The sequence below is a fragment of the Rhinoraja longicauda genome, chromosome 21 (assembly GCF_053455715.1).
Source record: "Rhinoraja longicauda isolate Sanriku21f chromosome 21, sRhiLon1.1, whole genome shotgun sequence".
Lineage (NCBI taxonomy): Eukaryota > Metazoa > Chordata > Chondrichthyes > Rajiformes > Arhynchobatidae > Rhinoraja > Rhinoraja longicauda.
In genome coordinates, this window is record NC_135973.1 from 1096012 (window position 1) to 1121790 (window position 25779).

Sequence of the window (25779 nt, forward strand, 5' to 3'; positions counted from 1 at the left end):
TGAAAATGTGATCGGTGTCGTTAGAAATGATAACGTAACTGTCTAAATTGGAAAAACAAACAATTTGTTATTTTGGCTGTGCATTTTGTGATCTTTTCACATTGAGGAAGCCTTTAAAATGTCCGTGGTGCCATTATAATTCAGCCTCTATGTTCTTTATGTGCAGAACACATTTTGCTTGCCAAAATTAACAACTGCACTTGGCTGCAATAACATGTGCCCAGAATGCCATGTGCTACACCAGTTAGGGGCAATATAATTAGCTGCCATACTTGAGACAGCGCCTCCTGTAGATCCCTTCGATAGTACCGAGGTCTGTACCCGTGATGGACCGGGCAGGATTAGGTGAATTTAGTGAATTACACATAGCTTGACTGGCAAGTCTTAATGTAAGACATTATTAGCTTGAATGTGCTTTTTACTCCTGTGTCCCAATGTTATTTAAATTAACAGATTATTTGGAGTCAGGTTTTGGCCTTCCGTTCCTTCACAGATCAGTTACCTTTTCAAATCGTTTACCTTGCAGATCACGCTCGGCAGATCACTAAGGCCATGATGCGGAAGCCAACACTCGATCGGCTTTTGACTCAACGGGAATCAGATATACAAAATTTTGTCAATTTTATCAGCAAAGATTCTATTCAGAAATCGCTTGAGATGTACATGGGGATGCTGAGACAAAGAAAAGGTTAAGTTACCATGTCCTCATGCAGGGTAGCTCAACTTACTGGACAATAACTCCTAGGACTCTCTTAATATCTAATAGCACTTCTTTACTTTAATTATTCCAAAAGATTTGGGAATGTTTCTGTTATGCTATCAATGACATTTTTAAGCCTTTTCAAAATGACTACAAGACAGACCGGATTTATATCCAGACCTTTGCAATATAAAATATGTAAGTGCCTAAATCTGTGCCAGTCTCTTGATTGTGCAGTTTAATCAAGGATAATACATTTTTTGTTGGATGCCTCAGCACTTTAATAATAATTAAAATAATATTTTCATGTTGTATCTACTAATTTTACTTATTTGGTTGAATCTTTCGAAAGCAAGTCCGGGCAATAATTTGTGTATTTAGCATTTAAACTTTGTTGGGAAGCTAAACTTGTTATTCGTTTTCCAGAGAACTTTTTCAAAGAGTGTCTCTTTCAAATGAGTAAGTGATTTGCAGTAATCTATCCTATGTATGGAAACAAATCCGCAGAGTGGCTTACAATAGGGGACAGAATTAACTTTTACACAAACTGTCTTTCTCAATGACCTTAACATAGTTGTAGATGAGTGAAAGACAACTGACAATCAGGTGATTGAGATAAAGTATGGTTTATTTGTCACATGTACAGTGAAATTCATTTTTATGTACAGTTCAGAACAAGTATCACTACACATAAGCGCTTAGATACATATTAGATAAGCATCTCAGATACAGCACAAGTGTATAGTAGAAGTACACTGAGACAGTGTGCAGAGTCGCCAGCTCGGCATCATTTTCAAGCCCTCACTGCGATGCACTAGGTGTTAGAAACACAGGTAAATTGGTGCAGGAGTAGGCCATTCAGCCCTTCAAGCCAGCGCCGCCATTCAATATGATCATGGCTGATCCTTCTAAAATCATACCCTGTTCCTGCTTTTCCCCCATATCCCTTGATTCCTTTAGCCCTAAGAGCCAAATCTCACTTTTTCTTGAAAACATCCAGTGAATCAGCCTCCACTGCCTTCTGTGGCAGAGAATTCCACAGATTCACAACTCTGGGTGAAGAAGTTTTTCCTCATCTCAGTCCTAAATCCGGCGCGGCCTGGAATAGGCCGTGGACCTTTCACCGCCCGGCGGGGGCTTCAATATCGGGAGCCCCGACCGCCCCGACGTGGCAACTCCAACAGCCTGACCGCGGGAGAAGACGGCAGGGAAGAGAAAAAGACATTTTTGGCCTTCCATCACAGTGAGAAGGGACTGGAGGAGACTCACTGTGATGGATGTTTCTTTTTGTTTGGTGTTAGTTGTGATTGTATGTGTTATTGCAATTTTATTGATTAATCTTATTGGTCTTATTGTTCAACTGCGGGTAATGTTTCATTTTACTACACATTTATGTGTATGTAACAAATAAACGACTATTGACTATTGACTTATTCTTTAAACTGTGACCCCTGGTTCTGGACTCCCCCAACATGGGGAACATTTTTCCTGCATCTAGCCTGTCCAATCCTTTAAGAATTTTATATGTTTCTATAAGATCCCCTCTCATCCTTCTAAATTCCTGTGAATACAAACCCCGTCGACCTATTCTAGACCCATTCAAAAAACGAATCTCACTGAACCTCAGTACATGTGACAATGGGTCACTCTTGGTGCTACTCTTGTTACAATAGTGTTTGTGTAGCTGCTACAGTCAGAACATAGAACAGGATGGCACAGAAACAGGCCCTTTGGCCCAGGATGGCCATGCATCATGCCAATTTAAACTAGAAGCAGATGTTTGGTCGATGGTGAACTCTGGGATGATGTAAGAGGGTTATTTGCTGATGAGAATGTTGTTGATGTGATTACGCATTCCTGGCACTTTCATGATGTGTATGACGGTTGTCACATTTCAGTTACACCAGTGATGCTTGTCATGTCTTGCTTCATTATCTGAAAATCTGCTATTGGAATCGACCATTATTGTGTTTATTCAATACAAATTTTGAAAACTTGTTTGGTTGCATTTTTTAATTGCAAATTACTTCTGCACAGTTTAGTCTATGGTTAAAGTCTTCTTCCAGTCATATATGTAACCAGGGCTTTTTTGTAGACAAAAATGTACTTGTACATATATCAGCTAAGCCACATTTATCAACAATTTTTTTTCTAGGAATATACTCTCTTCTGTGATTTGATTTTGTGATCAATCAACTTCAAACTAAATAAACACATTACTAAATCTCTCCTCCAGAACTTTGTGTTTAATTGACTTATATAAGTCACACTCTTCGATACACATTCATCATTTTCTTGAACGATGAAGATATAACGTGACTTTTCTACTCACCAAAACCAACGAATGTTGTTCCTGCTTATTGTATGCTGGAAGATTTATGCTTGTTACTAATTAATTTTTCACTGAGTAAACCAGGTAAACTTCCTCTCCTCATTATCCGCTTACTGGCTATAGATCATAAATTGTTTAATAACTTTTATATTTAACTGCATTTGCAGAATGTTAACCCGGAGACTCCATGGATGTAATTTAACAGCAACAGGCTCTGGATTATTGTGACCGTTCATCATTCTGCAGGCTGGGATTGTGAAACACAGACCTATTCTGGGGTTGGGAGGGAGTGGGGGTGGGAGAGAACTGAAGTGTCAGCATTACGTATTAATTTTAGTGAAACATCTAATCGTGGCCACGCTTTATAAATGGAATAGAGTACGATGTGTATACTCACAAAACAAGTATTTCCTTACCCATCGCCTTAATTAAACCACAACTTGGTTTATGAAAAATGCATAGGAAAGAACTGCAGATGCTGGTTTAAATCGAAGGTGGACACAAAATGCTGGAGTAACTCAGCAGGACAGGCAGCATCTCTGGAGAGAAGAAATGGGTGACGTTTACGGGTCGAGACCCTTCTTCAGACTGGAACATTTCACTTATGAAATACAATAGAAAATAGGTGCACGAGTAGGCCATTCGGCCCTTCGAGCCAGCCCTGGGGCTTTTCCTATCTTTTATATCCTAATTTAAAGGTGAGGTCTGTATCACCAACCAATGCAAACGTCAACAGGGATGATTTATTACATTTGGAATAACATATTTCTTCCCAGGGTAGAGAATTCTAAAACTAGAGGGCATGGCCTTAAGGTGAGAGGGGAGAGATTTAGGAGGGACCTCAGGGGCAACTTTTTCACTCAGAAGGAATTCCGTATTGGCACCAGCTGCTAGCGGAAGCTGTAGAAGCAGATACAACTTTTAGATAAGACTTTTCAAACACATTTGGACAGATATAGCTCGAAACAAGGAACTGCAGATGCAGTTTTACAAAAAACCACACAAAGTGCTGGAGTAATTCAATGGGTCAGGCAGCATCTCTGGAGAACATGAATAGATGACATTTTGGGTCTGAAGGAAGGTCCTGATCTGAAATGTCACCCGAGTTACTCCAAAACTTTGTCTTTTTTTTGTAAATCTGCATCTGCAGTTCCTTGTTTCTACATCTCACTTTTACACATGTTGGGGTGAAGTGAAATACACAACATGATGTGGATAGGGCAGGTTTGTCGGGCTATGGTCCAAATGCAGGCAATTGGGACTAGTCCTGAATGCCAACATGGGCATGCATAAGATGGGCTGAAGGGCCTGTTACATAGAAACATGGAAAATAGGTGCAGGAAGAAGCCATTTGGCCCTTTGAACCAGCACCGTGATTCATTATGATCATGGCTGATCATCCACAATCAGTAACCCGTGCCTGCCTTCTCCCCATATCCCTTGATTCCACTAGCCCCTAGAGCTCTATCTAATTCTCTTTTAAATTCATCCAGTGAATTGGCCTCTACTGCCCTCTGTGGCAGAGAATCCCACAAATTCACAATTCTCTGGGTGGAAAAAGTTTTTTCTCACCTCAGTTTTAAATGGTCTCCCCTTTATTCTTAGACTGTGTGGCCCCTGGTTATGGACTCCCCCAACAATGGGAAAAATTTTCCTGCATCTAGCTTGTCCAGTCCTTTCATAATTTTATACGTCTCTATAAGATCCCCTCTCATCCTTCTAAACTCCAGTGAATACAAGCCCAGTCTTTCCAATCTTTCCTCATGACAGTCCCTCCATCCCAGGGATTAACTTCGTGAACCTATGCTACACTGCCTCAATAGCAAGGACATTCTTCCTCAGATTAGGAGACCTAAACTGTGCACAATACTCCAGATGTGGTCTCACCAGGGCCAGCTCTATAACTAATTGGATGGAGAGGCAATTTAAATCAATGCAAGCCGGCTTCCTTTCCACTCCATCTACACCTCACGCTGCCTCGGCAAGGCCAGCAGCATAATCAAGGACCAGTCTCACCCCGGCCACTCCCTCTTCTCCCCTCTCCCATCAGTCAAGAGGTACAGAAGTGTGAAAACGCACACCTCCAGATTCAGGGACAGTTTCTTCCCAGCTGTTATCAGGCAACTGAACCATCCCACCACAACCAGAGAGCAGTGCTGAACTACTATCCACCTCATTGGTGACCCTCGGGCTATCTTTGATCAGACGTTGCTGGCTTTACCTTGCACTAAACGTTATTCCTTTATCATGTGTTTGTACATTGAGGATGGACCGATTGTAATCATGTATTGTCTTTCTGTTGACTGGTTCGCTCGCAACAGAAGCTTTTCACTGTACCTCGGTACACGTGACAATAAACGGAACTAATAGTAATGATATAAAGGGTACATACTTGAGCCTTCTTTCGCGGGCGACCTCTGCTCGCCACTGGGCGACTGGTTGAGGACCTTGGCTCGCTGGAGGCGCGGCGCTGCCGGGGGGTCGCGGTCGGGGGAGGTGGGCTTGAGGGAAAGTGCGTCGTTCTGCAGGGCGCTCTTCATCTGCTGCTGGAAGCGGGCTATTTGGACATGTTGCCCTTTGATGTCCTCCTGCATCCTGTCCATCGCTTTGTGCAGCCGCTTCTTGCCCGCCGTCAGGGCGTTGATCTGTTGCATCTGCTCCTCCACTTGGCTGCTCAGGCTGGCGGCGACCTCGCTCTGCTGCTGCTTCTCCCTCCACGCCCGCTTGCTCCTCTCGCTCGCCACTTTCTCCAAGGTGGACATCTTCAGGTCGATCTTCTTGTTTTCCTTCAGCAGCTTTTTGACCCATGATCTCAGGCTGGCGATGTCGTGGCTGGTGGTCGCCTGGTAGTCGTGCACAGTGGCGGTGATGTTTATGTACTGCTGGGCCAGCATCTCCAGGCGCAGGTCCACGGTGGAGGAAGCGTTGAAGTTCTCGGAGATGATCTGTAACCGTGCCAGGCTCAGCTCTTGGAAACGACGGAACTGCGCCAGTGGATGGGAGGGAATGAATACACGTTACAGCACGAAACAGCAGAGGTTTATTGATGGAAAGATACAGCACGAAACAGGCCCTTCGGCCCATCCAGTCCGCACCGACCATCGACCCGCCGTTATCACTAGCTCCATGTTATCCCACTTTCACATCCACTCCCCACACACTCGGTGCAATTAAATTCAGAACCCACACGTCTTTGGGATGTGGGAGGAAACCTACGGGGAAACATAGAAACATAGACAATAGGTGCAGGAGGAGGCCATTTGGCCCTTCGAGCCAGCACAGCCATTCATTGTGATCATGGCTGATCATCCACAATCAGTAACCCGTGCCTGCCTTCTCCCCATATCCCTTGGTTCCGCTAGCCCTAAGAGCTAAATCTAACTATCTTTTGAATTCTTCCAGTAATTCGCGCTCCACTGCCTTCTGAGGCAGAGAATTCCACAGATTCAAAGCTCTCTGGGTGAAAAGGTTTTTGGTCATCTCCGTTCTAAATGGCCTACCCCTTATTCTTAAACTGTGGCCCCTGGTTCTGGACTCCCCCAACATCGGGGTACTGATTGTGGATGATCAGCCATGATCACATTGAATGGTGGCGCTGGCTCGAAGGGCCGAATGGCCTCCACCTGCACCTATTGTGTATTGTCCATTGACTCAACACGTCCATTCCATTCCTCCACAGATGCTGCCTGTCCCGCTGAGTTCCCTCCAGCATGGCAGTTGGGCTTTAACTTCTCACTATCCACAGCTCGACGGGATGAGCGAGTTATCATCCGCTCTGCTCAACGACCCGACCCAGTCTCCCGTCTCACCCTACAAGTGCTGGAGTAACTCAGTGGGACAGGCAGCGTCTGTGGAGAGAAGGAATGGGTGATGTTTCAGGTCGAGAGGCTTCTCCAGTCTAAAGAAGGGTCTTGACCCGAAACGTCACCCATTCCTTCTCTCCACAGACGCTGCCTGTCCCACTGAGTTACTCCAGCACTTTGTGTTTTGCTCCAGCTGCCAGCATCTGCAGTTCCCCGTGTCCCTGGGGAAAATCTCCAAGAACAACGAGGCCCCTGGAGTACAGAGTCGGCTGCCACCTACCTGCTCCTCCAGGCGTCGGAACCGCTCGAAAAAAGGCTTCCTCTGTTTCGTCCCATCGGCGCTTTCAGCACAGGTGGCGCGGAGAACACAGCAAACACACAGCAGCGAAACCCAGCTGAAACCCATCCTCATGCTTGGGATTGTGGCCGTTAGTGCGGACTGACTGTACCGCCAGCAGACGGGCCGCTGTGGCGAGTGATGCTGCTTTATATATATGCGCCAGCTCGATCTTTGAAATGATTTACGACCCCATTCCTCCAGCGCCCAGCCCGGCTACTGTTACAGGCTAAACGGAAACAGAGGCGTCCAGGCAGGCAGACAAGGTTTGCAGACCCGACCCTCTGTGCTCCCCTAATCCATGGACAGAGTCTAACTCTAACTTGGCAGTGGGTGAGGAAATAAATGCGCTGTTGTTCAAGGAATGCCCAGCGGATGCTGAAGGTAACTCGGCAGTACTTTGTGTGAACGGCTTTACAGCTGTACCAAACACTGGACATTGGATACACAAGCAACTGCAGATGCTGGAATCTGGAGCAACACACAAAGTAGACAATAGACAATAGGTGCAGGAGGAGGCCATTCGGCCCTTCGAGCCAGCACCGCCATTCAATGTGATCGTGGCTCAATCAGTACCCCGTTCCTGCCTTCTCCCCATACCCCCTGACTCCGCTATCCTTAAGAGCTCTATCTAGCTCTCTCTTGAATGCATTCAGAGAATTGGCCTCCAATGCCTTCTGAGGCAGAGAATTCCACAGATACAGAATTCCACAAGTGCTGGAGTAACTCAGCGGGTCAGGCAGCATCTGTGGAGAACATGGATAGGTGACGTTTCACAGAGTGCTGGAGTAACTCAGCGGGTCAGGCAGCATCTGTGGAGAACATGGATAGACACATCACCCACCTATCCATGTTCTCCAGAGATGCTGCCTGGCCTACCGAGTTGCTTCAGCACAGTACAGTACAAGCTTCTTTTTTCTTTTTTCACCTTGGTCGTGGTTGGGTTTTGCTGTGTGTCACGGAGCCTGATGTGGGGGGTGAGGGGTGAATGCTGTAAATAAAATACTTAATGAGAGATTCATTTGGATTGAAAATACATGTGTGAAAGTAATAGTACAATTACTCACTTAAATCTCCAGACTTCCTCTACAGTCCCCCTGCTTTCACCATTACAGTTTCACACCATTGCCAAGGTCATTGATGGGCTAGCCAGCGTCTAGCAAAAGGAATAAATCGAGGTTTGGCTCAGTCAGCGTAAACGTGGTGGGATGGAGGTTGTGAGATCTAATGACAATCACACATAGCGGACAATAAAGTGGATGTTATTCATTAATCTCTAAGACTGCCCTTCAGCTAACACCACTGACAACTGAGTCATTTGTCATACCTTCTATCCCATTACCGACCTTCCCTGTTTTTACCACCGCACCTGACGTACTCTCTAACTTAAACATATATTTTACCTCTCATTTTTCCCTATTCTGATGAAAGGTAATCAGCCTGACTGAGAATTCTGTTTCGCTTTCCACATTTGCCGCCTGACGGCTAAATATTTCTTGTACTTTTTGTATTTATGAAACATTAAAAAAGAATTGACAAGTCAGACGGGATAATCTACAAAAAAAGGCACAGAGTGCTGGAGTAACTCAGCGGGTCAGGCAGCATCTGTGGAGAACATGGATAGGTGACGTTTCACAGAGTGCCGGAGTAACTCAGCGGGTCAGGCAGCATCTCTGGAGAACATGGATAGGTGACGTTTTGGGTCGGACCTCTTCTGATCTATAATCACCGTACTCCATGCACTTCCCACAATGAACCTCATCTGACTTCTAAATTTCCAATCCTCTTTATTGACCATTTACTCGCACGTCTGTTTTTTTTGTCTCTATAAGGCTTTGTCCATGTTTAGCTGCCTTTAGAATCTATTTTGCAAACTTCCTCATAAATCTTCTTCTGTGCTTCCCACCTCAAATCTGTTACCATTCTCTCTTTCCCCTGTTGAATTGTTTGCTTTTCACAAAAACTCTAATATATTTGCTCATGCGTTAGATTTTTTTCAAATTAATCATCACAACATCATGAGGCTATTAGTATAAGAAAATAACTGCAGATGCTGGTACTGTCCCTTTACCTCCCCCCTCAACTCCATCAAAGGACCCAAACATTCTTTCCAGGTGAGACAGAGGTTCACCTGCACCTCCTCCAACCTCATCTATTGCATCCGCTGCTCTAGATGTCAACTCATCTATATCGGCGAAACCAAGCGCAGGCTCGGCGATCGCTTCGCTGAACACCTGCGCTCGGTCCGCATTAACGCCACTGATCTCCCGGTGGCCCAGCACTTCAACTCCCCCTCCCATTCCCAGTCTGACCTCTCTGTCATGGGCCTCCTCCAGTGCCATAGTGAGGCCCGCCGGAAATTGGAGGAGCAGCACCTCATATTTCGCCTGGGCAGCTTGCGGCCCGGTGGTATGAACGTCGACTTCTCCAACTTCAGATAGCTCCTCTGTCCCTCCCTTCCCCTCCTCCTTCCCAGATCTCCCTCTATCTTCCTGTCTCCACCTATATCCTTCCTTTGTCCCACCCCCGACATCAGTCTGAAGAAGGGTCTCGACCCGAAACGTCACCCATTCCTTCTCTCCCGAGATGCTGCCTGACCTGCTGAGTTACTCCAGCATTTTGTGAATAAATCATGAGGCTATTAATATTTCCACAACAAATTTCGTAAATTCTAGGAACAGAATTAGGTGGACTATATCTGCTGGTCAGATAGGCTGAATGCACAGAGTATTTTACCCAGAGTAGGGGAATCAAGAACCAGAGGACATGGGTTTAAGTTTGAGAGGAGGAAGATGTGATAAGAACCTGAGGGATAACTTTTTCACACAAAGGTTGGTGGGTGTACGGAACGAATACCAGCATCTGCAGTTATTTTTCCTACACATCTTGCCGCTCCACTGCCAATTCTCCTCAAGGTATGTCTACTTTGAAGAAGTTCTCCTCCTCTCTTCGACGGGAGTTTAGCAACATGCTCTCTCTGTGACTCCTCCTGCGCTCCAACTCGCTTGGGCAGTTTACACCCCAGCGGAGGTATTTATTCACAAAATGCTGGAGTAACTCAGCGGGTCAGGCAGCATCTCAGGAGGGAAGGAATGGGTGACGTTTCGGGTCGAGACCCTTCTTCAGATTTTACATCTCAGCGGTATGAACATTGACTTCTCTAACTTCAGATAGCCCCTGCTTCCCCTCTCTGTCCCCTCCCCAGTTCTCCCACCAGTCTAAGAAGATAACTGCAGATGCCGGTACAAATCGAAGGTATTTATTCACCAAATGCTGGAGTAACTCAGCAGGTCGGGCAGCATCTCAGGAGAGAAGGAATGGGTGACGTTTCGGGTCGAGACCCTTCCCCACCAGTCTCACAGTCTTCGAATACATCCTAGCTTTGTCCCTCCCCTCCCCTCCCCTGACATCAGTCTGCAGCAAAGATACTGGAGCACTATCTTTGGTCTGAAGAAGGGTCTGGACCCGAAACGACACCCATTCCTTCACTCCACAGTCAGACGCTGCCTGACCCGCTGAGTTACTCCAGCACTCTGTGTGTGCAACTTCGCAGCTCCCAGGGGGGCGGGACGAGGGCTGGGCGGGGCGGGACGGGGAGAGGGCGGGGCGAGGGCAGGACGGGGACGGGGCGGGCGCGGGGAAAGGGCGGGACGGCGGTGGAGGTGGGGCGGGGAGGGGAGGGGCGAGGGCCGGGGGGGCGGGGCTGGGACGACCCAACGCTGCGCTGCCGCGCCGGCCCGCCTGGTGGCGCTGTCACCCCCGGTTCCGGTTCCGGTGAAACATGGCGGCGGCGCTGGCGGCCCGAGGCCCGGGGACGGGTTAGTGACAATAGGTGCAGGAGGAGGCCATTCGGCCCTTCGAGCCTGTACGCACCGCCATTCAATGTGATCATGGCTGATCATTCTCAATCACTACCCCGTTCCTGCCTTCTCCCCATACCCCCTGACTCCGCTATCCTTAAGAGCTCTATCCAGCTCTCTCTTGAATGCATTCAGAGAATTGGCCTCCACTGCCTTCTGAGGCAGAGAATTCCACAGATTCACAACTCTCTGACGGAAAAAGTTTTTCCTCATTTCCGTTCTAAATGGCCTACCCCTTATTCTTAAACTGTGGCGCCTGTCACCCCCCCTCACACTCACCCCGTACCCCCACACCTCCCCACCCCTCGCCCACACACCCCCCTCATCGCCCTCACCCTCCTCCCGAACCCCCCTTCACTCTCACCCCCTCACACTCACTCCCACCACACTCACCCCCCCTCACACTCACCCCCCTCACACTCGCACACTCCCCCCCTCACACTCACCCCCCCTCACACTCACTGCCACACTCACCCGCACACTCCCCCTCTCACCCCCATACCCACCCCGTACCCCCACACCCCCTTGTCATGCCCACACCTATCCCGTACCAGCACACCCATCCCTCGACCAGCATCCATCCCCACGACCAGCACCCATCCCCTCGACCAGTATCCATCCTCTCAACCAGCACCCATCCCCTCGACCAGCACCCATCCCCTCGACCAGCACCCATCCCTGGCAACAGCACCCAACCCCTCGACCAGCACCCATCCCTGGAGACAGCACCCATCCCCTTAACCAGGACCCATCCCTGGTGACACCACCCATCCCCTCGACCAGCACCCATCCCCTCGTCCAGCACCCATCCCTTGACCAGCACCCATCCTTGGCGACAGCACCCATCCCCAGTGACAACCATCCCCTGGATGAGTGCCCTAAGAGCAGTGTCCAGTGCAGAACCTATCCTGGGGCTAGTGCCTCAAGCAGCACCATCACTGCTGCCACGGCAGTGCTGTTACCCTGGCCAGCACCACTGCAGCCTGCATCACTGCTAATTTCCAATGCCCATCGCATGTCATTACAGCATTAAACTAAACACAAAGTGCTGGAGGATTGCAGCATCTCAGGCAGCATCTGTGGAGGAACAGACAACGTTTTGGGCCTGGACCCAGCTTCACACTGCCTGGAGTAGAGAGAAAGCTGGAGACCACCGCCCTCTAACCCCCTCTACTTCCCCTGCCCCTCCATCCTGGTGTACGCACACATCTTCCACCACGCTGGTTACCCATTCTGCGCACACTCAACTGGGTCAAAGAGAATACAAGTCAATGAATATATGGGGAGATCCAACATGTCTTGCAGCTTGATTGACAATCACTGTAGTAAGTGGAGGATCATCTGATCTATTCACTGACTTGCGTTCTCTTTGCTCTCCAATTTTATTTGTGGAAATTGATTACATTTGGATTTAGTATTCCACAAAACTGCCAACTTTTGTATTTGTTGTTGTTGTTCATCCTTCGGGTTCGAAGATGATCATGACTTCACTTTCAATTGGAGGATTGGTGACTGTGGGTCCAGAAGTGATTGGTGAGGCCAATCCGGGCCCGGAAGGCACGCCCACATGTAGGACACAAGTGGATGGGTGCTGCAGTGGAAGTGGAGGTAGCCTGGGCCTTGCGCGTGGTGCGTTTCCTCTGGGCCTTTGCAGTGCGTCTGTTCTCTGCTGCACGGGCTCCTGTGGTGAGCTTGCTACGCCAGGTTGGACGGTCCATATAGACTAGGCCATTTAATGTACAGCAGAGTGGCTACAACCATTTAAAGAAGGTGCACGGTGCAATAGCCTTTCAAGTGGGCTCCTGGGTCCCAAGATGGCGCCCAACCCAGGCAACTATTTGCGTGCTGGTCACGGAAGCAGATCTACAAACACGCATTACAATCCCTCCACACTTTGAAATCTCTATTCCCACAGCAACATTTCTTACACTGTAAATGGCTCGATTATAATCATGTACTGTCTTTCTACTGACTGGTTAGCACGCCACAAAAGCTTTTCGCTGTAACCTCGGTACACGTGACAATAAACTGAACTGAACTGACTGACTGGACGTTCAGGGAATGGAGGCATATGGTTCGGCACAATGTTGATCAAAACAGAATGCTGGAGGAACTCAGCGGGTCAGGCAGGATCTGTGGAGGGAATGGACAGGAGACGTTTTGGTTTGGGACCCTTCTTCAGGCTTTCAATGGAAGAGATACCGATGGGTTAGATGTCCATTCAATACTATAATTGTTTTTTTGTGTTTTAGGACGTACTTCATTTTATGGCATTACAAAATTACTATATAAGCACGGAAGGATTTTGTGTCAGTTACCATGCAAGTCATCAAGCCAGAGGAGGTCGTTCACAAATAAGAATATGACTGTGGAACTGGACAACAACACAGGTAATTTAAGAACAATCTTTCTCTGTAATCTTTTGCAGATGAAGCGAGGGCCAATGTGGGTACTTTGGGGACAGAGACAGAAGAATTTATAAATGGAAAGTAAAAAATGGTGCAGGAATTAAACAATTACTTTGTGTCTGATTCATAGAAGAAGACATTGAAAAATTGCTGAATAAAATGGAGAACCTAGGGTCAAACGAGAATTGAAATTAACTTTAGAGACAGTGGATCCTCAGGGAGACATCTTTCAAGAGCTTATAAATTCTAGAATTGTCACTGTGCCAGGAAGGTAGCAAATGTGACCCAAAGTTTAGAAAGGAAAAAGCGTGCAAACAGAACTACTAATCTGTTAATCGAACTTCTGGGTTAGTTTAATTTTTGTTGGAATTGAATGACCAGGTTTGGACTGAGACAGACTCAGTTATTTGATGTCATTCTCTGCCTCAGAAGGCAGTGGAGGCCAATTCTCTGAATGCATTCAAGAGAGAGCTAGATAGAGCTCTTAAGAATAGCGTAGTCAGGGGGTATGGGGAGAAGGCAGGAACGGGGTACTGATTGAGAATGATCAGCCATGATCACATTGAATGGTGGTGCTGGGGAGAAGGGCCGAATGGCCTCCTCCTGCACCTATTGTCTATTGTCTACAGAAAGTGCTGTTCACAACCATGCCTTGCACTGTCCGAGAATGGTAAGTATCAGTGGACTGAGCAATAATCTGTTTCAAAAGAACAACAAAAACACTTTGTAGAAATAAAGGACTGCTGATGCAAGTTAATAGACAAAAAGACACAAAGTGCTGGAGTAATTCATCAGGTCAGACAGCATCTCTGGAGAACATGGACAGGTGGCGTTCTGAAGAAGGGTCTCCACCCGAAAATTCACCTATCCATGTTCACCAGGGAAGCTACTTGATCTGTTGAGTTACTCCAGCACTTTGTGTCCTTTTGTAAAAATTATTTTAACGGTTATAGCTTTTTTTTCCAGGAGTGGCTGTGATTAAAATGCAGAAGCTTCCTGTTAACAGTCTCAGCCTGGAATTTCTCACGGAGTTTGCAATTAGCATGGAAAAGCTGGAGATGGATCGAGAATGTCGTGGTGTGATTCTCACTTCTGTACGTATGATCAATAACTCTGCTTTACTGAATCATGGAATGATACACCATGATGACTATGCAGACTCATTAGTAGCTACCAAATTAATCAGACTCATGTGCACTTTTCTCTTACATCTATTCATCTAGGAAACATCTAATTCCCATTTAATTGGTATGATTGAACCTACCTTTTGCATAATTTTGTTTTGTGCATTTCACATCACGCCAACACGTGTAAAGCAGATGTAGAAACAAGGAACTGCACATGCAGGTTTATAAAAAAGGACACTAAGTGCTGGAGTAACTCTGCAGGTCAGGCAGCACCTCTAGAGAACATGGATAGGTAAAAAGTGCTAGAGTAACTCAGTGGGTCATGGAGCATCTCTGTGGAACACGTATAGGTGTTGTTTCGGTTCGAAATGGATGTCCTCTGGGAAAGAAGAGTAGGAGAATTAAGAACCAGATGATGTTGGTTTAAGGTGAGAGGAGAAAGATTTAATAGGAACTGGAGGGGCAACTTTTTTCACACAGAGGGTATGTGGAATGAGCTGCCAGAGGTGGTTGAGGCAGGTTACTATAACAACATTTAAAATACATTTAGACAGGCGCATGGATAGGAAAGGGATATGGGCCAAACGCGGGCAGGTGGGACTAGCATAGGTAGAGTTGTAGAGTCATACAGTATGGAACGGGCCCTTCGGCCCAACTTGCCGATGCTGCCAAGATGCCCCGTCTACACTAATCTCACCTTCCCATGATGCATCTTGCTCGACGTGGACAAGTTTGGTCGAAAGGCCTGTTTCCGTGCTGTTTGTCTCCATAATTCTGATAGGCACATATCCACATGGTAATGAGATTACTGCTATTTTGAATTAACGATGTGGCACTAATGTGTAAAATGAGGAATTGAATCTTCAAGTGAAATCACACAAGTTGATCCAAATAAACTTCCCATGTGCTTGAACTGTTCCATATTTTGGAAAGCTGAAATGTAATTGTGCTTTAATTGTAGTCTATTCCCAACATCTTTTCTGCTGGTTTGGATATCACCGAGATGTATGGGAAGTCCCCAGAGCATACGGGGGAGTTCTGGCGCGCAGTGCAGGAGATGTGGTTGAAGCTGTACGGATCCAGCCTGGTGACCATCGCTGCCATCAACGTAAGTGGCACAGCCGTCTTTCCATTGAATTGAATTGAATACATTTTATTAGCCAAGAATGTATATATACAAGGAATTTGCCTTGGTGCTTTGCTCGCAAGGATAATAACGCGATATACAGTAGACAATTAAAAATAAAACATAATTTAAACATGTGAAGACTGAAATAAAATACCAGAGCAAAAGGAGGCTACAGACGTTTGGCTGTTGAGTAGAGCTACTGCTCGTGGAAAAAAACTGTTTTTATGTCTGGCTGTGGCTGCTTTGACAGTCCGGAGTCGCCTTGCAGAGGGAAGTGCTTCAAAGAGTTTGTGGCCTGGGTGAGAGGGGTCAGAGATGATCTTGCCCGCTCGCTTCCTGGCCCTTGCAGTGTACAGTTCGTCAATGGGGCGAAGGTTGCAGCCAACAACCTTCTCGGCTGATCGAACGATGCGCTGCAGCCTCCAGATGTCGTGCTTGGTGGCTGAGCCAAACCAGACCATGATGGAGAAGGTGAGGACAGACTCTATGATGGCAGTGTAAAACTGGACCATCATTGCCTGTGGCAGATTTAGGGACAATGAAACTGAAACATGAAGCTTGACAGATGCACATTCATTTAGGCACCTCACTTTCATCATTTATTTGCAAAGTCAAACAGATTTTGGACCTTATTTGAATGGATTAGCGCCCAGTGTCTACATTACAGATACTTGGAAGGGACTAAAAAGTGCAGAGATATAACAAAAACAGAAAATGCTGGACACAGTCAGCAGGTCAGGCTGCATCTGTGGAGAGAGAGAAGCAGAGCCAACATTTCAGATGGGACACCCACTGTAAGAACTGAAAAGATGACAAAAGAAAGTCGCAAAACTGTAGAGAGGGGAATGATAAGGTGAAACTGGGGTGACCACTGATGCTGCCTGACCCATTCAGTTTCTCCAGCATCTTGTTCTTTAAACCTAGATTTTGTACTTATGGTTCTGATTGGAACGTGAGTACACCTTGAGTCAAAACCAACAGTGCTATCAGCAGAGGCACGGCATTCTGTCGCTCTCTGTCTCTCTGTTCATAACTGCCTTGTATGACAGACTTTTATTCTTAAAAGCAACGAATGTAATTAAAAAGTAACATTTGTTTGGCTGTGCTGCTGTTGCAGTTGATGCAGTGGGTGATAGTGATCACAGTGAATGGCAGTGCTGGTGCAATGGGCTGAATGGCCTACTCTTCCACCTATTGTCTAGTGTAAGGTGTGATGCTGCCGTGTCTGTTGTGAATTGCAGGGAGCCAGCCCAGCTGGGGGATGTCTCATGGCCATGTCATGCGACTACCGAATCATGGCAGATCACCCAAAGTATCAAATCGGCTTGAACGAGACAAAGCTGGGGATTGTTGCACCATTCTGGTATGTTGTCACGCAGTCCTCCGCTGAACTTTACACACCTGTCTCTACCCTGAAGCCACCGCCTCCCATCTTCCTGCATGGCTCCATCTGCCCACCACGTTCTCCCTCACCTAGTTCAATGTGATGCCAGCCAGCTCCTGCCTCCCCCCCTTGCCCTCACCTCTTCACGCTCTCTCCCTTCCTTGTTCTCAGTCCTTGGCCCGAAATGTCGAGTTCCTTTGCCTCCACAGATGTAGCCAAACCCTCTGTCTGCCTCATCAGTTTATTTATGTGCCATTTATTAAATAGCGTATGGATTTTGGTTAATGTGGCTCTTTCTCCATGTCATTGCCAAAGGTTCAAGGACACCATGACAAACACCATAGGGAAGCGGGCAACCGAGCATTCCCTGCAAGTTGGCCTCTTGTACCCTGCCCCAGAGGCTTTGAAAATCGGACTTGTCGACCACCTCGCACCACAGGATAAAGTTATGCCAACTGCTTTAAGCACCATGTCAGAATGGTTGACTATTCCAGGTAAAACTAGTTTGACTTTATAAATCATAAAATAGTTCTGATGATTTTTGTTTTTCAGGAAGATCTTATTTTATTCCTGCACAAAATTAAAGAACAATGTGTGCACAAGAAAGTGTGCTGAAAATGTGATCGGTGTCGTTAGAAATGATAACGTAACTGTCTAAATTGGAAAAACAAACAATTTGTTATTTTGGCTGTGCATTTTGTGATCTTTTCACATTGAGGAAGCCTTTAAAATGTCCGTGGTGCCATTATAATTCAGCCTCTATGTTCTTTATGTGCAGAACACATTTTGCTTGCCAAAATTAACAACTGCACTTGGCTGCAATAACATGTGCCCAGAATGCCATGTGCTACACCAGTTAGGGGCAATATAATTAGCTGCCATACTTGAGACAGCGCCTCCTGTAGATCCCTTCGATAGTACCGAGGTCTGTACCCGTGATGGACCGGGCAGGATTAGGTGAATTTAGTGAATTACACATAGCTTGACTGGCAAGTCTTAATGTAAGACATTATTAGCTTGAATGTGCTTTTTACTCCTGTGTCCCAATGTTATTTAAATTAACAGATTATTTGGAGTCAGGTTTTGGCCTTCCGTTCCTTCACAGATCAGTTACCTTTTCAAATCGTTTACCTTGCAGATCACGCTCGGCAGATCACTAAGGCCATGATGCGGAAGCCAACACTCGATCGGCTTTTGACTCAACGGGAATCAGATATACAAAATTTTGTCAATTTTATCAGCAAAGATTCTATTCAGAAATCGCTTGAGATGTACATGGGGATGCTGAGACAAAGAAAAGGTTAAGTTACCATGTCCTCATGCAGGGTAGCTCAACTTACTGGACAATAACTCCTAGGACTCTCTTAATATCTAATAGCACTTCTTTACTTTAATTATTCCAAAAGATTTGGGAATGTTTCTGTTATGCTATCAATGACATTTTTAAGCCTTTTCAAAATGACTACAAGACAGACCGGATTTATATCCAGACCTTTGCAATATAAAATATGTAAGTGCCTAAATCTGTGCCAGTCTCTTGATTGTGCAGTTTAATCAAGGATAATACATTTTTTGTTGGATGCCTCAGCACTTTAATAATAATTAAAATAATATTTTCATGTTGTATCTACTAATTTTACTTATTTGGTTGAATCTTTCGAAAGCAAGTCCGGGCAATAATTTGTGTATTTAGCATTTAAACTTTGTTGGGAAGCTAAACTTGTTATTCGTTTTCCAGAGAACTTTTTCAAAGAGTGTCTCTTTCAAATGAGTAAGTGATTTGCAGTAATCTATCCTATGTATGGAAACAAATCCGCAGAGTGGCTTACAATAGGGGACAGAATTAACTTTTACACAAACTGTCTTTCTCAATGACCTTAACATAGTTGTAGATGAGTGAAAGACAACTGACAATCAGGTGATTGAGATAAAGTATGGTTTATTTGTCACATGTACAGTGAAATTCATTTTTATGTACAGTTCAGAACAAGTATCACTACACATAAGCGCTTAGATACATATTAGATAAGCATCTCAGATACAGCACAAGTGTATAGTAGAAGTACACTGAGACAGTGTGCAGAGTCGCCAGCTCGGCATCATTTTCAAGCCCTCACTGCGATGCACTAGGTGTTAGAAACACAGGTAAATTGGTGCAGGAGTAGGCCATTCAGCCCTTCAAGCCAGCGCCGCCATTCAATATGATCATGGCTGATCCTTCTAAAATCATACCCTGTTCCTGCTTTTCCCCCATATCCCTTGATTCCTTTAGCCCTAAGAGCCAAATCTCACTTTTTCTTGAAAACATCCAGTGAATCAGCCTCCACTGCCTTCTGTGGCAGAGAATTCCACAGATTCACAACTCTGGGTGAAGAAGTTTTTCCTCATCTCAGTCCTAAATCCGGCGCGGCCTGGAATAGGCCGTGGACCTTTCACCGCCCGGCGGGGGCTTCAATATCGGGAGCCCCGACCGCCCCGACGTGGCAACTCCAACAGCCTGACCGCGGGAGAAGACGGCAGGGAAGAGAAAAAGACATTTTTGGCCTTCCATCACAGTGAGAAGGGACTGGAGGAGACTCACTGTGATGGATGTTTCTTTTTGTTTGGTGTTAGTTGTGATTGTATGTGTTATTGCAATTTTATTGATTAATCTTATTGGTCTTATTGTTCAACTGCGGGTAATGTTTCATTTTACTACACATTTATGTGTATGTAACAAATAAACGACTATTGACTATTGACTTATTCTTTAAACTGTGACCCCTGGTTCTGGACTCCCCCAACATGGGGAACATTTTTCCTGCATCTAGCCTGTCCAATCCTTTAAGAATTTTATATGTTTCTATAAGATCCCCTCTCATCCTTCTAAATTCCTGTGAATACAAACCCCGTCGACCTATTCTAGACCCATTCAAAAAACGAATCTCACTGAACCTCAGTACATGTGACAATGGGTCACTCTTGGTGCTACTCTTGTTACAATAGTGTTTGTGTAGCTGCTACAGTCAGAACATAGAACAGGATGGCACAGAAACAGGCCCTTTGGCCCAGGATGGCCATGCATCATGCCAATTTAAACTAGAAGCAGATGTTTGGTCGATGGTGAACTCTGGGATGATGTAAGAGGGTTATTTGCTGATGAGAATGTTGTTGATGTGATTACGCATTCCTGGCACTTTCATGATGTGTATGACGGTTGTCACATTTCAGTTACACCAGTGATGCTTGTCATGTCTTGCTTCATTATCTGAAAATCTGCTATTGGAATCGACCATTATTGTGTTTATTCAATACAAATTTTGAAAACTTGTTTGGTTGCATTTTTTAATTGCAAATTACTTCTGCACAGTTTAGTCTATGGTTAAAGTCTTCTTCCAGTCATATATGTAACCAGGGCTTTTTTGTAGACAAAAATGTACTTGTACATATATCAGCTAAGCCACATTTATCAACAATTTTTTTTCTAGGAATATACTCTCTTCTGTGATTTGATTTTGTGATCAATCAACTTCAAACTAAATAAACACATTACTAAATCTCTCCTCCAGAACTTTGTGTTTAATTGACTTATATAAGTCACACTCTTCGATACACATTCATCATTTTCTTGAACGATGAAGATATAACGTGACTTTTCTACTCACCAAAACCAACGAATGTTGTTCCTGCTTATTGTATGCTGGAAGATTTATGCTTGTTACTAATTAATTTTTCACTGAGTAAACCAGGTAAACTTCCTCTCCTCATTATCCGCTTACTGGCTATAGATCATAAATTGTTTAATAACTTTTATATTTAACTGCATTTGCAGAATGTTAACCCGGAGACTCCATGGATGTAATTTAACAGCAACAGGCTCTGGATTATTGTGACCGTTCATCATTCTGCAGGCTGGGATTGTGAAACACAGACCTATTCTGGGGTTGGGAGGGAGTGGGGGTGGGAGAGAACTGAAGTGTCAGCATTACGTATTAATTTTAGTGAAACATCTAATCGTGGCCACGCTTTATAAATGGAATAGAGTACGATGTGTATACTCACAAAACAAGTATTTCCTTACCCATCGCCTTAATTAAACCACAACTTGGTTTATGAAAAATGCATAGGAAAGAACTGCAGATGCTGGTTTAAATCGAAGGTGGACACAAAATGCTGGAGTAACTCAGCAGGACAGGCAGCATCTCTGGAGAGAAGAAATGGGTGACGTTTACGGGTCGAGACCCTTCTTCAGACTGGAACATTTCACTTATGAAATACAATAGAAAATAGGTGCACGAGTAGGCCATTCGGCCCTTCGAGCCAGCCCTGGGGCTTTTCCTATCTTTTATATCCTAATTTAAAGGTGAGGTCTGTATCACCAACCAATGCAAACGTCAACAGGGATGATTTATTACATTTGGAATAACATATTTCTTCCCAGGGTAGAGAATTCTAAAACTAGAGGGCATGGCCTTAAGGTGAGAGGGGAGAGATTTAGGAGGGACCTCAGGGGCAACTTTTTCACTCAGAAGGAATTCCGTATTGGCACCAGCTGCTAGCGGAAGCTGTAGAAGCAGATACAACTTTTAGATAAGACTTTTCAAACACATTTGGACAGATATAGCTCGAAACAAGGAACTGCAGATGCAGTTTTACAAAAAACCACACAAAGTGCTGGAGTAATTCAATGGGTCAGGCAGCATCTCTGGAGAACATGAATAGATGACATTTTGGGTCTGAAGGAAGGTCCTGATCTGAAATGTCACCCGAGTTACTCCAAAACTTTGTCTTTTTTTTGTAAATCTGCATCTGCAGTTCCTTGTTTCTACATCTCACTTTTACACATGTTGGGGTGAAGTGAAATACACAACATGATGTGGATAGGGCAGGTTTGTCGGGCTATGGTCCAAATGCAGGCAATTGGGACTAGTCCTGAATGCCAACATGGGCATGCATAAGATGGGCTGAAGGGCCTGTTACATAGAAACATGGAAAATAGGTGCAGGAAGAAGCCATTTGGCCCTTTGAACCAGCACCGTGATTCATTATGATCATGGCTGATCATCCACAATCAGTAACCCGTGCCTGCCTTCTCCCCATATCCCTTGATTCCACTAGCCCCTAGAGCTCTATCTAATTCTCTTTTAAATTCATCCAGTGAATTGGCCTCTACTGCCCTCTGTGGCAGAGAATCCCACAAATTCACAATTCTCTGGGTGGAAAAAGTTTTTTCTCACCTCAGTTTTAAATGGTCTCCCCTTTATTCTTAGACTGTGTGGCCCCTGGTTATGGACTCCCCCAACAATGGGAAAAATTTTCCTGCATCTAGCTTGTCCAGTCCTTTCATAATTTTATACGTCTCTATAAGATCCCCTCTCATCCTTCTAAACTCCAGTGAATACAAGCCCAGTCTTTCCAATCTTTCCTCATGACAGTCCCTCCATCCCAGGGATTAACTTCGTGAACCTATGCTACACTGCCTCAATAGCAAGGACATTCTTCCTCAGATTAGGAGACCTAAACTGTGCACAATACTCCAGATGTGGTCTCACCAGGGCCAGCTCTATAACTAATTGGATGGAGAGGCAATTTAAATCAATGCAAGCCGGCTTCCTTTCCACTCCATCTACACCTCACGCTGCCTCGGCAAGGCCAGCAGCATAATCAAGGACCAGTCTCACCCCGGCCACTCCCTCTTCTCCCCTCTCCCATCAGTCAAGAGGTACAGAAGTGTGAAAACGCACACCTCCAGATTCAGGGACAGTTTCTTCCCAGCTGTTATCAGGCAACTGAACCATCCCACCACAACCAGAGAGCAGTGCTGAACTACTATCCACCTCATTGGTGACCCTCGGGCTATCTTTGATCAGACGTTGCTGGCTTTACCTTGCACTAAACGTTATTCCTTTATCATGTGTTTGTACATTGAGGATGGACCGATTGTAATCATGTATTGTCTTTCTGTTGACTGGTTCGCTCGCAACAGAAGCTTTTCACTGTACCTCGGTACACGTGACAATAAACGGAACTAATAGTAATGATATAAAGGGTACATACTTGAGCCTTCTTTCGCGGGCGACCTCTGCTCGCCACTGGGCGACTGGTTGAGGACCTTGGCTCGCTGGAGGCGCGGCGCTGCCGGGGGGTCGCGGTCGGGGGAGGTGGGCTTGAGGGAAAGTGCGTCGTTCTGCAGGGCGCTCTTCATCTGCTGCTGGAAGCGGGCTATTTGGACATGTTGCCCTTTGATGTCCTCCTGCATCCTGTCCATCGCTTTGTGCAGCCGCTTCTTGCCCGCCGTCAGGGCGTTGATCTGTTGCATCTGCTCCTCCACTTGGTTGCTCAGGCTGGCGGCGACCTCGCTCTGCTGCTGCTTCTCCCTCCACGCCCGCTTGCTCCTCTCGCTCGCCACTTTCTCCAAGGTGGACATCTTCAGGTCGATCTTCTTGTTTTCCTTCAGCAGCTTTTTGACCCATGATCTCAGGCTGGCGATGTCGTGGCTGGTGGTCGCCTGGTAGTCGTGCACAGTGGCGGTGATGTTTATGTACTGCTGGGCCAGCATCTCCAGGCGCAGGTCCACGGTGGAGGAAGCGTTGAAGTTCTCGGAGATGATCTGTAACCGTGCCAGGCTCAGCTCTTGGAAACGACGGAACTGCGCCAGTGGATGGGAGGGAATGAATACACGTTACAGCACGAAACAGCAGAGGTTTATTGATGGAAAGATACAGCACGAAACAGGCCCTTCGGCCCATCCAGTCCGCACCGACCATCGACCCGCCGTTATCACTAGCTCCATGTTATCCCACTTTCACATCCACTCCCCACACACTCGGTGCAATTAAATTCAGAACCCACACGTCTTTGGGATGTGGGAGGAAACCTACGGGGAAACATAGAAACATAGACAATAGGTGCAGGAGGAGGCCATTTGGCCCTTCGAGCCAGCACAGCCATTCATTGTGATCATGGCTGATCATCCACAATCAGTAACCCGTGCCTGCCTTCTCCCCATATCCCTTGGTTCCGCTAGCCCTAAGAGCTAAATCTAACTATCTTTTGAATTCTTCCAGTAATTCGCGCTCCACTGCCTTCTGAGGCAGAGAATTCCACAGATTCAAAGCTCTCTGGGTGAAAAGGTTTTTGGTCATCTCCGTTCTAAATGGCCTACCCCTTATTCTTAAACTGTGGCCCCTGGTTCTGGACTCCCCCAACATCGGGGTACTGATTGTGGATGATCAGCCATGATCACATTGAATGGTGGCGCTGGCTCGAAGGGCCGAATGGCCTCCACCTGCACCTATTGTGTATTGTCCATTGACTCAACACGTCCATTCCATTCCTCCACAGATGCTGCCTGTCCCGCTGAGTTCCCTCCAGCATGGCAGTTGGGCTTTAACTTCTCACTATCCACAGCTCGACGGGATGAGCGAGTTATCATCCGCTCTGCTCAACGACCCGACCCAGTCTCCCGTCTCACCCTACAAGTGCTGGAGTAACTCAGTGGGACAGGCAGCGTCTGTGGAGAGAAGGAATGGGTGATGTTTCAGGTCGAGAGGCTTCTCCAGTCTAAAGAAGGGTCTTGACCCGAAACGTCACCCATTCCTTCTCTCCACAGACGCTGCCTGTCCCACTGAGTTACTCCAGCACTTTGTGTTTTGCTCCAGCTGCCAGCATCTGCAGTTCCCCGTGTCCCTGGGGAAAATCTCCAAGAACAACGAGGCCCCTGGAGTACAGAGTCGGCTGCCACCTACCTGCTCCTCCAGGCGTCGGAACCGCTCGAAAAAAGGCTTCCTCTGTTTCGTCCCATCGGCGCTTTCAGCACAGGTGGCGCGGAGAACACAGCAAACACACAGCAGCGAAACCCAGCTGAAACCCATCCTCATGCTTGGGATTGTGGCCGTTAGTGCGGACTGACTGTACCGCCAGCAGACGGGCCGCTGTGGCGAGTGATGCTGCTTTATATATATGCGCCAGCTCGATCTTTGAAATGATTTACGACCCCATTCCTCCAGCGCCCAGCCCGGCTACTGTTACAGGCTAAACGGAAACAGAGGCGTCCAGGCAGGCAGACAAGGTTTGCAGACCCGACCCTCTGTGCTCCCCTAATCCATGGACAGAGTCTAACTCTAACTTGGCAGTGGGTGAGGAAATAAATGCGCTGTTGTTCAAGGAATGCCCAGCGGATGCTGAAGGTAACTCGGCAGTACTTTGTGTGAACGGCTTTACAGCTGTACCAAACACTGGACATTGGATACACAAGCAACTGCAGATGCTGGAATCTGGAGCAACACACAAAGTAGACAATAGACAATAGGTGCAGGAGGAGGCCATTCGGCCCTTCGAGCCAGCACCGCCATTCAATGTGATCGTGGCTCAATCAGTACCCCGTTCCTGCCTTCTCCCCATACCCCCTGACTCCGCTATCCTTAAGAGCTCTATCTAGCTCTCTCTTGAATGCATTCAGAGAATTGGCCTCCAATGCCTTCTGAGGCAGAGAATTCCACAGATACAGAATTCCACAAGTGCTGGAGTAACTCAGCGGGTCAGGCAGCATCTGTGGAGAACATGGATAGGTGACGTTTCACAGAGTGCTGGAGTAACTCAGCGGGTCAGGCAGCATCTGTGGAGAACATGGATAGACACATCACCCACCTATCCATGTTCTCCAGAGATGCTGCCTGGCCTACCGAGTTGCTTCAGCACAGTACAGTACAAGCTTCTTT

The 25779-nt window shown here is 46.4% G+C and overlaps 4 protein-coding genes across 7 annotated transcripts in view; 2 read left to right on the plus strand and 2 right to left on the minus strand.

Annotated features, from left to right (window-relative positions):
• The window catches only part of LOC144603836 (enoyl-CoA delta isomerase 1, mitochondrial-like), a 93766-nt gene extending 91069 nt beyond the window's left edge, over positions 1-2697 (plus strand). For all 3 annotated transcript variants that reach the window (XM_078417568.1, XM_078417566.1, XM_078417567.1), the window contains exon 7: positions 527-2697. In XM_078417568.1, the coding sequence (XP_078273694.1) occupies positions 527-693 (167 nt within the window). In that variant the 3' untranslated portion in view covers positions 694-2697. The remainder of the gene's footprint in view (positions 1-526) is intronic.
• A 2698-nt stretch (positions 2698-5395) lies between these two features.
• On the minus strand, positions 5396-7247 carry LOC144604158 (pentraxin-4-like). Its single transcript, XM_078418363.1, has 2 exons — positions 7116-7247; positions 5396-6016 (listed from the first exon to the last, which is right to left on the minus strand). The coding sequence occupies exons 1-2, from the start codon at positions 7245-7247 to the stop codon at positions 5396-5398; spliced, it is 753 nt and encodes a 250-aa protein (XP_078274489.1).
• A 3617-nt stretch (positions 7248-10864) lies between these two features.
• LOC144603837 (enoyl-CoA delta isomerase 1, mitochondrial-like) lies at positions 10865-20389 on the plus strand. Of its 2 annotated transcripts, none has more exons than XM_078417569.1 (7): positions 10865-10990; positions 13285-13422; positions 14407-14534; positions 15529-15675; positions 16938-17059; positions 17396-17574; positions 18219-20389. In XM_078417569.1, exons 1-7 carry the CDS (start codon positions 10954-10956, stop codon positions 18383-18385), a joined length of 918 nt encoding a protein of 305 aa, XP_078273695.1. In that variant the 5' UTR covers positions 10865-10953; the 3' UTR covers positions 18386-20389. The 2 variants fall into 2 exon arrangements, with proteins under 2 accessions (XP_078273695.1, XP_078273696.1); XM_078417570.1 differs by having other exon boundaries at positions 10948-11004.
• Positions 20390-23087: 2698 nt separating this feature from the next.
• LOC144604160 (pentraxin-4-like) lies at positions 23088-24939 on the minus strand. The gene is made up of 2 exons (XM_078418364.1): positions 24808-24939; positions 23088-23708 (listed from the first exon to the last, which is right to left on the minus strand). Exons 1-2 carry the CDS (start codon positions 24937-24939, stop codon positions 23088-23090), a joined length of 753 nt encoding a protein of 250 aa, XP_078274490.1.
• Positions 24940-25779: the final 840 nt, after the last annotated feature.